At 39.9% G+C, this 12243-nt stretch overlaps 1 protein-coding gene across 6 annotated transcripts in view; it reads right to left on the bottom strand.

Annotated features, from left to right (window-relative positions):
• The window catches only part of LOC119970378 (transducin-like enhancer protein 1), a 133180-nt gene that overhangs the window by 77367 nt on the left and 43570 nt on the right, over nt 1–12243 (bottom strand). For 5 of the 6 annotated variants that reach the window (XM_038804895.1, XM_038804894.1, XM_038804896.1 and 2 more), the window contains 2 exons: nt 5613–5817; nt 1852–1868 (listed from right to left, as the gene is read on the bottom strand). The exons of the other annotated variant lie outside the window; for it this stretch is intronic. In XM_038804895.1, coding sequence (XP_038660823.1) covers nt 1852–1868; nt 5613–5817 — 222 coding nt within the window. The remainder of the gene's footprint in view (nt 1–1851; nt 1869–5612; nt 5818–12243) is intronic. 6 annotated transcript variants of the gene reach the window in all.

The following is a 12243-nucleotide window of genomic DNA, read 5'->3' as shown; positions in this document are numbered from 1 at the left end:
ATATGAGGAAAGGCTGAAGGACTTGAGGCTGTTTTCGTTAGAGAGAAGAAGGTTAAGAGGTGACTTAATTGAGGCATACAAGATGATCAGAGGATTAGATAGGGTGGACAGCGAGAGCCTTTTTCCTCGGATGGTGATGTCCAGCACGAGGGGACATAGCTTTAAATTGAGGGGAGATAGATATAGGACAGATGTCAGAGGTAGGTTCTTTACTCAGAGAGTAGCAAGGGCGTGGAATGCCCTGCCTGCAACAGTAGTGGACTCGCCAACACTAAACGCATTCAAATGGTCATTGGATAGGCATATGGACGATAAGGGAATAGTGTAGAGGGACTTTAGAGGGGTTTCACAGGACGGCGCAACATTGTGGGCCGAAGGGCCTGTAATGTTCTATTATCTATGCAAAGATAAAAGCAATTGTCTGGTGTAATTTTTGCAGTTAAAATGCTCGTCAATGTTGACTTTACTAATCTATTAACTATGTAAGCAGTAACCTTCATACACACTACCTCTCCTGCAGAGAAAACGTACGTGTAATTTCTTAACAGCAGCGTGGCCTTTCACAGAGTTAAATTAAACTGTGCTGCCACCACCGGACCATGTTAAAAGATCAATTTTATCAACCTTATTTAACTTTGGATTGCAGGTGGGCTGTATGTTCAATCTATATATGCAGACAAACAATGTAATTTTCCCATGAATAGCACGTAGAGAGCATTGTCAATCACAGAGGAAAAGCACAATGTCCAAGGAAACATGATTTTCACATACATAGGTATTGACATACAGTAGTTATTAGTGGCTCTAGGGTTGTGGAATCTAATCTAAAATACAAATGGGCTCCGCAGTCTTGGGTACTACCATTTTTCTTGATGTATTTATGGAATATCAAAAACATTAGGAAATTATTCAGCAAAAATAAAAAGGATGCATAAACTGCATCACATTGTTTCTTTGTATATGACAATAAAATGGCTTCAAATTTTGTCCACAATTGAGTTTGTTTACACGAGTCCTCACGAATTCAAAATGCCCCTGATTTGCCTTATTCATGTCATTCAATTTCATTGACCAGGTCCTGAAAAGCTAACAATAAAAAAAACTGGATATTGAAACTGCATTTAATTCACAATTCTACACAAGTGTGAAAGGTTTACCATCTTGTTTTTGGCAGCAAGGTAAACCTTCAGGAACAGCAATGTTATTTGCAGACAGACTCAACTGAAACACAGCAGCCATTCCAGTTAGTGAAGTTATGTTGTTGATCCAGCACTTTCACGAACTGATGGAAAAGGAGAGTCTGTAAACAGGAATTGAATTCCCAATGGACCCTCGTGTAACTCGAAACAATGTATTTGCTTGCTTGCAAAATATGAACAGATTTGTAGAGTTTGCATGAACTGGTCATGAATTTATACACGCCAAAGTACAAACTCAACATAATAGATATGGGAAACATACCCACAGCATGACCAAGTGAATTCTTCTTACTATTGGAAGGAGTGATGGTACACCTTGGTCAAATAAAATTTGATGCACTGCAGTAATCTAGTATAATTAAGAAAGGAAAGGAATATATAATGGAGAGGGGGCGGGGGGGGGGGGGGGGGGGGGGGGGGGGGTGGGGGGGGGGGGCTGCGTATCCATCCAGTTTGTGCCACTGAAGATCCAGAATAAACAGGACTCCAATAATGCTTAGAGATAGCATTAGTTACTTGACGGCAGGGAAAAAGTGATAGATGGAATGAAACAATTCATATGTTTTACCTGCTCCCATTTGATAAACATTTTGCCTTACTACCTGGTCATTAAAAAAAAGAAAGTGGAAGTGGGATATTCAGAAGTACTTACTGTGCCTGGATCCCTCTCTGTTTCCACAGTAACCACAAAATGTATAGATATGGTGGTTCAGATACAAAGGCAAAAAAAGAGACAAAGAAAAAAGAAAATTAGAACGCAAGCCGACAGATGCTTTCACAACAGCTTTTATTCATTCAATTCATTGCACATTTCTAATACATTTTCTTTTAAAAGTTCCACTTGTATTTTAACATTATAGGTACATCAGTTCTTTGCATACAACCCCTGGCCTTGGAACCAATGACAGAATAAATTACTGTTGGGTTATTAAATTAAAATGGCAACAAGAGTTGTTCAGCAAGTGCAATTCGTATTCATTAAATTAAAGGGATTCACAGCACATTGATCTTAATACAAGATTTTTTTTATATAAAAAGAGTAAACTGTTCAATTTAACAGAGCAGAATGATTTAATATGACTACCTCTGCAAACCTAGTAATATTAAGTTAATTTTCCCCTCTCCTTGTACACACTTCAAAAAAAATAAAACAGCATAGATGGTTTTCTGGTGATGTCATTGTCCTTCAAACCCTTTCTGGTTATCAGTAGTGGTAAAAATACTATGAGCAATTAGAAGATGAATAGACTATGGTAGGAATATGAGCCACTCCCATTTTCTTCTTGCTAGTGCAACAATCCACCGTACATGGTTAGTTGAGCCAGAAATATTGCGGTGTGGTCCACTTAAGTTCAGGCCAAGTCTGTTTAGGCTCAAAACAGTTTTGCCTTTACAAAAATGTCTGCAGTGTATATCCTGCCCATCTCAATATCACTATATGAACATGCCTTACAGTTTTTGGATTATTTTATTTTTAAAAACTTAAAAAGGACAGGGAGAGAATATTAGGAATGGGGAATAAAGAAAGATATAATCAAAGTTGGTTTTTTTTTTGTTTGTTTTAGTTTAGATCAGTGGAAGTAACTAACATTATATTTGGTCCAATGCATTAACTGTACTTTCTCACAATCTTTCCAGAATTTATTCAATACACAACACAAATGACATTTCATGCTATTAAAAGAAAACACCATTTACATCATTCCATTCATCACCAAGAGAAAAACAAAATTATATAATACAAAATTTAAAAGCCTAATCCAACAATTCTCAATGCTGTTAACGAAGGAAACAAGGATATCAGATAGGCATGATTTCCAATTTCTTATTGGGGGTAAGGGAACAGAAGAAAAATGATGGGATTAAGAATGTCGGCTTTCGGGTAGCTGGCTATGCTGAATATTCAATACAAAAAAGACCAAACATGTTGCAAGGAAGGTTATGTGGCAAAACAATGACAACATTGTTGGACATCTTGCATGATACAAGTGTCTCTTCACAATAACAATCTTGACTATTTAAGCTAATCTGCAAGTGACCTATTTAGTTTGTTTTCTTAACTATTTTGGATCTAATCAGAATAGGAAAATGTCTCAGTTTGCACATGACGGAGGTTTGTTCAAGAAATCTAGATTTAAAAAAAACAATTTCCATAAATCTGGCATCATACAGAGCACAAAAAACACATACTCGTGGCTGCTTGCCATTACATGCATTAAAATCATAGAATTCGTCTTGTAAATCAGGTCTTGATGGGAATAAATTTCTATTAAATTTCAACTGTTCAGACTATTCTCAATGAATGAATAAACTGCGTTAACAGACAGAACAAACACAAAATTGATTATTGACAATGTCATTGAGCATTACTGGAGATAGATACTTATCTGGATTTTTAAAAATCCCATTGATTAGATAACTTACGCCACTTGTTTGCGAAAGCTGTCTTTTAAAAAAGACAAAATAATATTGCACTTCAAATTGCAACGTTCACTTTTTAACAACAGTTTATTGGTTCTGGAAAGTTTGCATAGATATATGGTGAAAAAGATGCACTGCAATTTACTGTACTCAAAGGAGCATACATTTATGCATCACGTTGAGTAAGTTGTAGACATACAGACACTACACATCAAGAGGAGCAAGGCAGTCTGGCAGCAGAAGGCTTTTTTGAGAAAGGAGCCTAAAGGCAAGCAACTTATCCTGTATTGGTTTTGATGAATTATCCTTGAAGAGGTTTGGAATGTCATCACCATTCTGTTCCTCTACTTTTCTAATAGCCATGTGTTTATTTTGGTTGGTGGGGGGGGGGGGGGGGGGGGGGGGGGGGGGGGGGGAGAGGGGGGGGGTGGGAGAAGAGGAGAGAGAGCGCGTGGTCCCAGGCTTGTATCCCTTGGTCGGCTGTTAGAATTCACACATCTCAGACTTTTGTACATAATTGCTTTCTTTGAATTAGATTGTACTGTTTTGCCGTTGTTGGAAAGAATTATCCTTGCTTACATGTTACAGTAGTTGCAGATCTTCTATGCAACAGGCCTAGCTGAGAGTTGGGTCTGAAATATCACAAAATTATCCTTGGCCCATGCCATCTCCAGGCCCTGTGGATATGGGGCTCATGGCAGTGGCGAGTGCAAACGAGGGAAACTGATACTTGCAATGCACAATTCCAATCAAAAACTATAAGCATATCATTTAAGGCAAATGTTCCAAACATTACCTGACAAAACATGTGGATTAAGACACTTGAAATTACTTCAATTTTTGTAAAGATTATATTTAAGACAAAGTGTTGCTGTCTCACCCGTTTTGATTTTGCAAATTTAACAGTTCGGACAGTGAATTGGGCAAGGGAGGAGAAGAAAAAGCAGTTACTAATGCCAACAAGTATGCATCAGAACATTTGACTTCTTACCCAAATCATCCAAGCCACACAATTTAAAATGAAGCTGGTGCAACAACTAGTCAACACATCAGATCAATACCCCTATGGAATAAACAGTAACTGTTGCAGAATGCAAGTGGAGTTAAAAACTAACCATCTTAAAAATTGGACAAAAGAAAAAAAAGGGCAAGGAGGACGATGTAACACAAGAGTAGGCAACATTGTATTATTCCCATCTAAATCATACATCATTAATTGCTGCTGCACTGATTCTCAAATGCTGTGAATGAAAGGTTCTCTCCATGAGCCCCCCCCCCCCCCCCCTTCCCACATTTGAATCAATTTTAATGGAACATCTGTGTTATAATGATGTGGTAAAGGGGATTGATCTCTTTCAGGTATTACCACTTCTTTTGCTATGGTATCTTATTTATTTGTCGGCTTAGGCCTTTGTTCAGTCGTTGATCACTTGCCATGCACTGACAAATACTCAGGAGCAACCAAAGAACTTGAGATCAGTCTACAGACAGTAAACATTACAATTGCCACAAATGCAGTGGAATGCAAGACCCTTGCCCCATACAAGTATAACATGTGCTGCATTAATGTGGGATGGCACAAATGACATTAAGAAACAAGTTTGGAGTGGGACCCAAATCTAACTGCCCCTCCAGCACCAACTTAAGGAAGCATCTCCTCCCATTTTAAAAAAAAAGTGTGTATAATGTTCCTATTTCAAAAGGAGTTATGCTGCAATACTGCTCATTTTAATGCAGACAGCCAACAAAATAGTAGCATTTGTACTATGGGTAATAATACATCACAGAAAACCATTAAAAAATTATTTCAGACGATGACAGACTTGATTTAAATCTTGGAGTAAAAGAAAAACTGATTGTTTCGGCAATTGGTTAATTATGGGGGTTTTTTTTTTGCATCTTGTATTGATTTTGAAACCTATAAAATGAACCTAGCTGTGACCTGACTGAAATGCACAAGAAGTTTCTAATCAAGCCTGCCTTGCTTCTCACCTCTGTGGTGGTCCGATTCATGGTGCTTCTTATCATCTTTCATAGAAAGGTGGGGCTGTCCACCCAAAACACTTGATAGAGTCAAAAGGCCTGCGCTGTTACCAAGTGAGGGGATTGATGGAGGCTGAAGTCCTGAAGGATGAGGAGTGAGAGGCACTGGAGGTCCATGGCCATGAGAGAGATGTTGAGCCTGAAGTTGCTGTTGCTGTCCATATTAAGATCATCATATGTTTGCCAACAAAATAAGAACGAGGAGAAAAGGAAACAAAAATAGTTATTTCAGTGAGAAATTAGTTCCCTTTGCAAAGTTCAGCAACAAATGTGAAGTGAAATTTTTACTTAAATAAAATGAATTAACACAGCAACTATAAAACACTACTGCTCCATTACCATAACTATAATGGATTTACATTTACATGGTGACAGATTTTTCACTGACTTGAAGTCTTGGTTAGTTGCAATCACACACTGCCAATAAAAAGTCAAGTCACAAAGATTAAATACAAAGATTGCATTGAGCTTCTTAAGTCTATTTTGAAAAAGTATAGGCTTTATTCGAGCAGATGCCAAATCTAAGTTTAAAACTTCACATCTGTTCTAAAAATCCGATTTCGACTACAGCTGCAATTCTGGAGCACGAAAATACAAACGGAGGCCACAATGTCTGTGCAGAAGGAGGAAAGGTTCTGTGGAAAAGTGCTGGCAGGGGCCAGATCAGAAGTTCAGTCTCTGAACCCCGCATTTTCACAGGGAGAACTGGAGCAGGTTCTAAACAGCACATTCTTGATTCATGGAGGCAGCTGGCCATATAAATCAGCAGCTACCGCCACTCGTGTGATTTAGGTGCCTGAAACCTAAAGTGCGCAGATTAGACCAGGTAAGAGAAGGTCTTATCCTTGTGAATTTGTTTGCACACCAGGGTACCCTTTTGAAGCAGTACAGTAGTCCTTTGGAACACCCTCTGGGCTGTTAGAAATAGCCATGATTATACAATGATTATACATTTTTTAAAAATACAAATTAATTGGAACTGCCCAAGCCGTCAAAGAATTGTCAAAGCTCATTGAAAATTGTCAAAGCTGTCAAAGGATTTAACTATGCTGGGCTTCAATTTTAAAAAATGTTGCAGGTTTTTCATAAAGTGCTGGGTATTTCACAATGTTGACTTGTGCCCAAGGGTTATTATTACAGGATTTATGCTACATGACTGATTTTACAATTTAACATTATCACATTCTCTGAAAGAGCACCCTACCTAGGCTGACTACCCTGTCCTATTCCCGTAACCCCACCTAAACTCCACATCTTTCACTTAATGGGGCAACTTAGCATGGCCAATCCACGTAACCTGCACGTCTTTGGACTGTGTGTGTTGGGGGGGGGGGGGGGGGGGGGACCAGAGCACCCAGAGGAAACCTATGTAGAGACAGAAAGAATGATAAAACTCCACACAGACAGTCACTCAAGGTCGGAATCAAACCCGGGTCCCTGGCATTATGATGCAGCAGTGTTAACCACTAATTTTAATGCTCAATTTTGCTGGTTCGCGGCAGGTTAATTTTTGGTGTTATGCAAACGAATGAATAGAAGGCTGGTGAATAAACACTTCTCAAAACAGATGCAATTTGTGCCAAAGTCACTGTTTGTACCCACTGTAGAAATTCCACCCAGTTACATCTCGAACACAGAACAGGTTGCAACATGTATTAAAATGTAGAGCTGCGTTTTCTCACACAAACAATGCAGCTGTACAAAACATAACGTAGCACATGATAGTAACACAGCCCATTAACCTAAAGGCATGAAAATAGACCACAAAACCTGCTTCCAAATATTTTTCACAAAAGTCTGAGAATTTTATATATATTATATGGCTTCTAAAACAAAATTGAATGGGATGACAATATCCAAATGCTTTCTTTAAAAATCCGTATTGGAACACCAACATTACAGGACATGTTTTCTAAAGCAAGTTAATATAATTCACTTTGTGCCCAATTTGAATGAGAACCTTAGGTGAGAGCTACAAGCTTGGGGGGGGGGGGGGGGGGGGGGGGGGACTAAGCTTGACTTGAGGTCTGCATTATGGTCCACCAGGCATGTCTATTAGCACTTAATTAAAAACTGGACACCTGCCATTAGAACCATGTTCACTGCAACCCAAGTAACAACTTTGTCCTATTACCAATTACTACTACCAATACACTACTCAAGTGTTGGGTCCAATTTCTTTGGAAGAAGCGGTGATGCATGTACAGGCAGCTGAACTGACAGCAATGAACAACAGGTTTTATAAAAATAGCTAGAATGTGGAACATATAACCCTTCAGCACTAGAACTCAAGAAGGAGAACAGAACTTTATATTGCAAATAGCAAGTGCATTACAATTTGTCACCCCAATTCAATTGTAGATAATAGGATTCTTTCTGCCCAACCAGCATTCAGGTTACTGAAGGTACTGGGAGGTGCAGAATTAAATAATGCTGCACAGTACTTAGATTTCAAATATTCAAGACAGCTGGCAAGTTTGTATTTGAACTACCAGGCAAAACAGTACAAAATAAGGCCACTTGAACTTACTACCATAGTCTGTTAAAACCATCTGATTGGAGGTTAAGAAAAAAGGCTATTCAAAAGTTTTCATGTCTATACTGTGGCATCACTTTTGAAAAGGATGTAGTGTTGTAGTACTAGCTCTGATCATTGGAAAAAATGGCAATTTATTCTAACTTTTATGCTGCACACACAAGGCACTGGAGTTGTCAGATGCCGAGATGCAAATCTTGTTGATGGTTTGACAAAAAAATGTTCTTAGTGGTTGAAAGGAACAGTTTTTTTTATATAGTAAAAAAAAATTTTCACAGTCATCAAATTATTATACACTATAGATTTCTGCATTAAGTGAACGTAAATATTTATTTGCCCAACTGATGCAGTACAGGTTTGGCATCCTAGTGACTGTCCTTAGAATAGCAACCCAGAACATTCAACTTCAAATTCTGCTTTGCAAAATGTAAAACTAAATTCAGTATATCTACTAAATTGTCGGTTAGTTTCAGAAAACGGCTATCAAGCTGCTGAACTGTAAAAGCCCAAGTGGTTCCTGAAAGGTTGTATAGATGTCCTCCCAGACCACCCCCCAGGTGCCCTCTGGCCCCAGCCATCAGCTGTATGGGCGATCTCCAGCACAACCAATGCCATCTTGTTGGTTGGGAGGAGTGTGTGTGGGGTTTGCAATGTGCATATGCGGCTGCATCTAGTCAGCCTCCCAAGCATCAATCACGGACCCGGCAAATCCCGATTTCATTGGAATCGATAGTGTTCCACATGGTGCAGTGCAGCACCCCCTCCACAGATGCTGAATCGATCCAGGTTCGGCATTAGTTTTGCTGTCATGAAAGTCCACAAATTCTGCGTTGGCATCAACACTTAGTCTCAGAAATGGAGAACCCTGCCGCTAAATCTCTTTCGGAGACTGACCAGCACCAAGATTTCACTGCTTATGAATCAGTTTAAGGCAGTTACCATAATTCACCATTGGACATCATCTATCCTCAGACACACTGCAAGTTGTCTAGGTGGTAACCTATTAAGAGTTCTCTGGTTTGTTCTTCAAACATTCATCCTACACTGAACAACCCAAATAAACTGGGGCTGGTACCTCTACCGCCCGCTGCCGGTGGCATAGTTCACGATGCGGGGAAGAATCCAGTGTTGGCCGCCGATCCCATTCCAATGCTCCGGTCCCCTGCTTATGGCAGCATCAAGGTTCAGGCCCAATGCCAGCAAGATGGTGCAAATGTGTCAAATTGCTGCATTTGCGACCTATTAATGGGCCAGACACGCCTTCTCCAAACTTGCAGGAATCTTCAGTCCTCTGGGCTGGGATTCACGTGGGTGTGAATCGGTGCAGATACGTCCCACCATGACCCTGGCTTAGTAGACCTCGTGGTGGGCCAAGAGGGTAACTCTTTTAGGCAGTTGGCCCCAATGTCCATCAGAGGATGACTCCCCTCACAATGCAAATCCTGCCCATCGTCCCCCACCAAAAACCCCCACACCCCTGCCTGGAGCCCACCACTACAGAGACCCCTGCCTGGAAGCAGGAGAGCAGTCCAGACAGAGAAAAAAAATACTGCTTTAAAACCCACCTGTGCAATATGCTTGCTGGCTCAGGCAGGGAAAGCAGCACCTGTCAATTCCTGGGAAGGGAAACTAGTCAGCTGGTTTAAAACCCCTCAGATCTTAATCTGCAAGACTTTCATTCACACAAATGTGAAATTAATTTTATCAGGCTGCGAATTAACACCTTGCATACTCAGCCAGCTGTCTGGATTATTTAATCTCATTTCCTTCATGCTGGAGTAGATTTCAAGTAGCCTGCAGTGAAACTAACCGCAATGTTTATAACATCGAGCCATGATTGACAGCTCTTGGACCACATCAAAGGCAGTTAAGTACTTCCTAAAGAGAAAAAGAAGAGCAAGTATTGTAGTTAGATGTCTCTCTCTAGCTTCCAGGCAGGCATCCCTGTAATGGGGGGCTTCCAGGCAGGAGTCTCAGTAATCGGGGGCTTCCAGGCAGGGGTCTCTCTTATGGAGGATTCTCTCATGGGGGGGGGGGGGGGGGCAGCTGCCGGAACTTGCGATCAGGCCGGCCGCACAAAATGGTGGCCCGATAGCAGGATTCGCAAAGGAATCCTTTGCAATCTCCACCATGCATTAATTTGCACGACAAGCCATAACGAATCGCTTCTGATTTGTACACTTGTGCGAGAGCAAATCAGAGACGATTCACCTCCGTGGGAGAATGTAGTTTCCTTAACGAAAAATTCCAGCCCGGATTTACTTTCAAACTTCAGTTTATTCTTTCTCCTTTTCTTTGCTTCACTCCTCCCCTCTCCCACAATACCACTCCCAAGCCATTGTGCATTGTCGAGAGTACTTACAAATCCTCTGAAAAAAATATATATTTTGCCACAACCGCTTAACGCTGACCTTGTTACATGCCCTCAGTCTGATAATCAATCTTCTGAATCAGAAATTATGCTGCAGAATAAACCCTCAAGAGGTTAGTTCTGTCCTTTGAATCTCATCACAATACAGATAGCTAATACAACTGAGAAAATGGGGCAAGCAGACAGACAGGCAGGCGCAGGGGTAGAAGGCAGGGGTAAATACACCAACATCTATTAATCCTCCATCAAATCCAATAGTGATATCTTCTTTCATCACGAAAAGGATACCTAATTTTACATAGCAGTGCTAATTAAATTCCTATTAACATTTTTATGGATTTGGCTGCATATCAAACTCATTAGCAACAAGTCGACACAACGAATGCTTAGTCTGCCAGGAGAGACAAATGGAACCAATCTAAAAGGAAGCATGGTTTAGGGAACTTGGATTTTCTTCTAATCTAAGGAACTTTAGTCTTTCTAGAAAAAGCTTTGCCAGGACTTTTACTTCATCTATTCTTAGTATAATTATCGGTGTTTTTTAGTGCATGACCCCCATTGTCCTCTACACTAGGTCATGTCCCTTTGCAGTGCAGGCAGCTGCCATAAAATGGATCAGCATTTATTTGCACTGCAGCTGCTGTTAATACAAATAGATAGACTTCTGTTGTCTATTTCCCCTTGGGAGACAGGTTGACACATTGCATGTTCAATGATGGAGCAAAGGTCCTGAGATTTGTCAACCCAATTTTATGCTGTTCTGGTTCGTCAGGATACACCAGTTCCTTTTCAAGCAAAATGATGCATATGTCAAAGCATGAATCTAATTGTACTACACAGGATAATTATGAAAATACCATCTGATTTTTGACAGAGATGTAGAACAAAAAACAGAGTGGAATAGAATTTATAAAGCTGAAGTGTGCTTAATTAGGGGGCAATATTTGTCACTGATAATTGAGTTTAGAAGGATACTTTACTTTTTCTCTATTAAAAACAATTCCCCTCTAGTGTACTCTGTCGAGAAAATGGCAGAATGGATGTTTGAGGTGTTTGCACAGAGTTGTTCTTCCAAAATGGCACAGTTAATTACCAAGTACTTTTAGGCACAAGCACCTGATTAAAAATACAATTGCCAATTTATCAAACTTTTGAAGTAGCAGTGTTAATTATTATTTTTTGAACAGATTTACAGAAAGTTGTTCTTTCATATCAATTGTTTACATCCCACCACATCAAGATAGAAACATTTTGCACAGTGATAGTAAAGTCAGGCAATGATCATTAGACATCCAATAAATGTACGAGCAGCAACTTCCTGCAGCTAAATCCAACATCTCTGGCCGCCTCGCGCTTAATCAGATTTTTTTTTGTGAAGTTCTGTTAGGGTTCTGAATATCTAACTTCATAATTTCTCCAACAAAAAATGCCTACTTCCACATCTAAACTTCAGCTCATCCAGAACTCAGCTGTCCATATCTTTTAAAGTACTGCAATCAGGAGGATGCAAACAGAAGTTACTTCTTATTACAGAATATGTGCTTTCATATAGTGCCTATCAGTTTGGAGCAAGCACATAGTTCTAAAAAAATGAGACTGATGTAAATTAACAGGGAGGTGATGAGGATAGAGAAAGGGAAAAAGACAAAAGAGCATGGGAAAGAAAGGTAGGT

Source organism: Scyliorhinus canicula, chromosome 8 (assembly GCF_902713615.1).
Source record: "Scyliorhinus canicula chromosome 8, sScyCan1.1, whole genome shotgun sequence".
Classification (NCBI taxonomy): Eukaryota; Metazoa; Chordata; class Chondrichthyes; order Carcharhiniformes; family Scyliorhinidae; genus Scyliorhinus; species Scyliorhinus canicula.
This window is presented reverse-complemented; position numbering and strand designations above follow the sequence as displayed.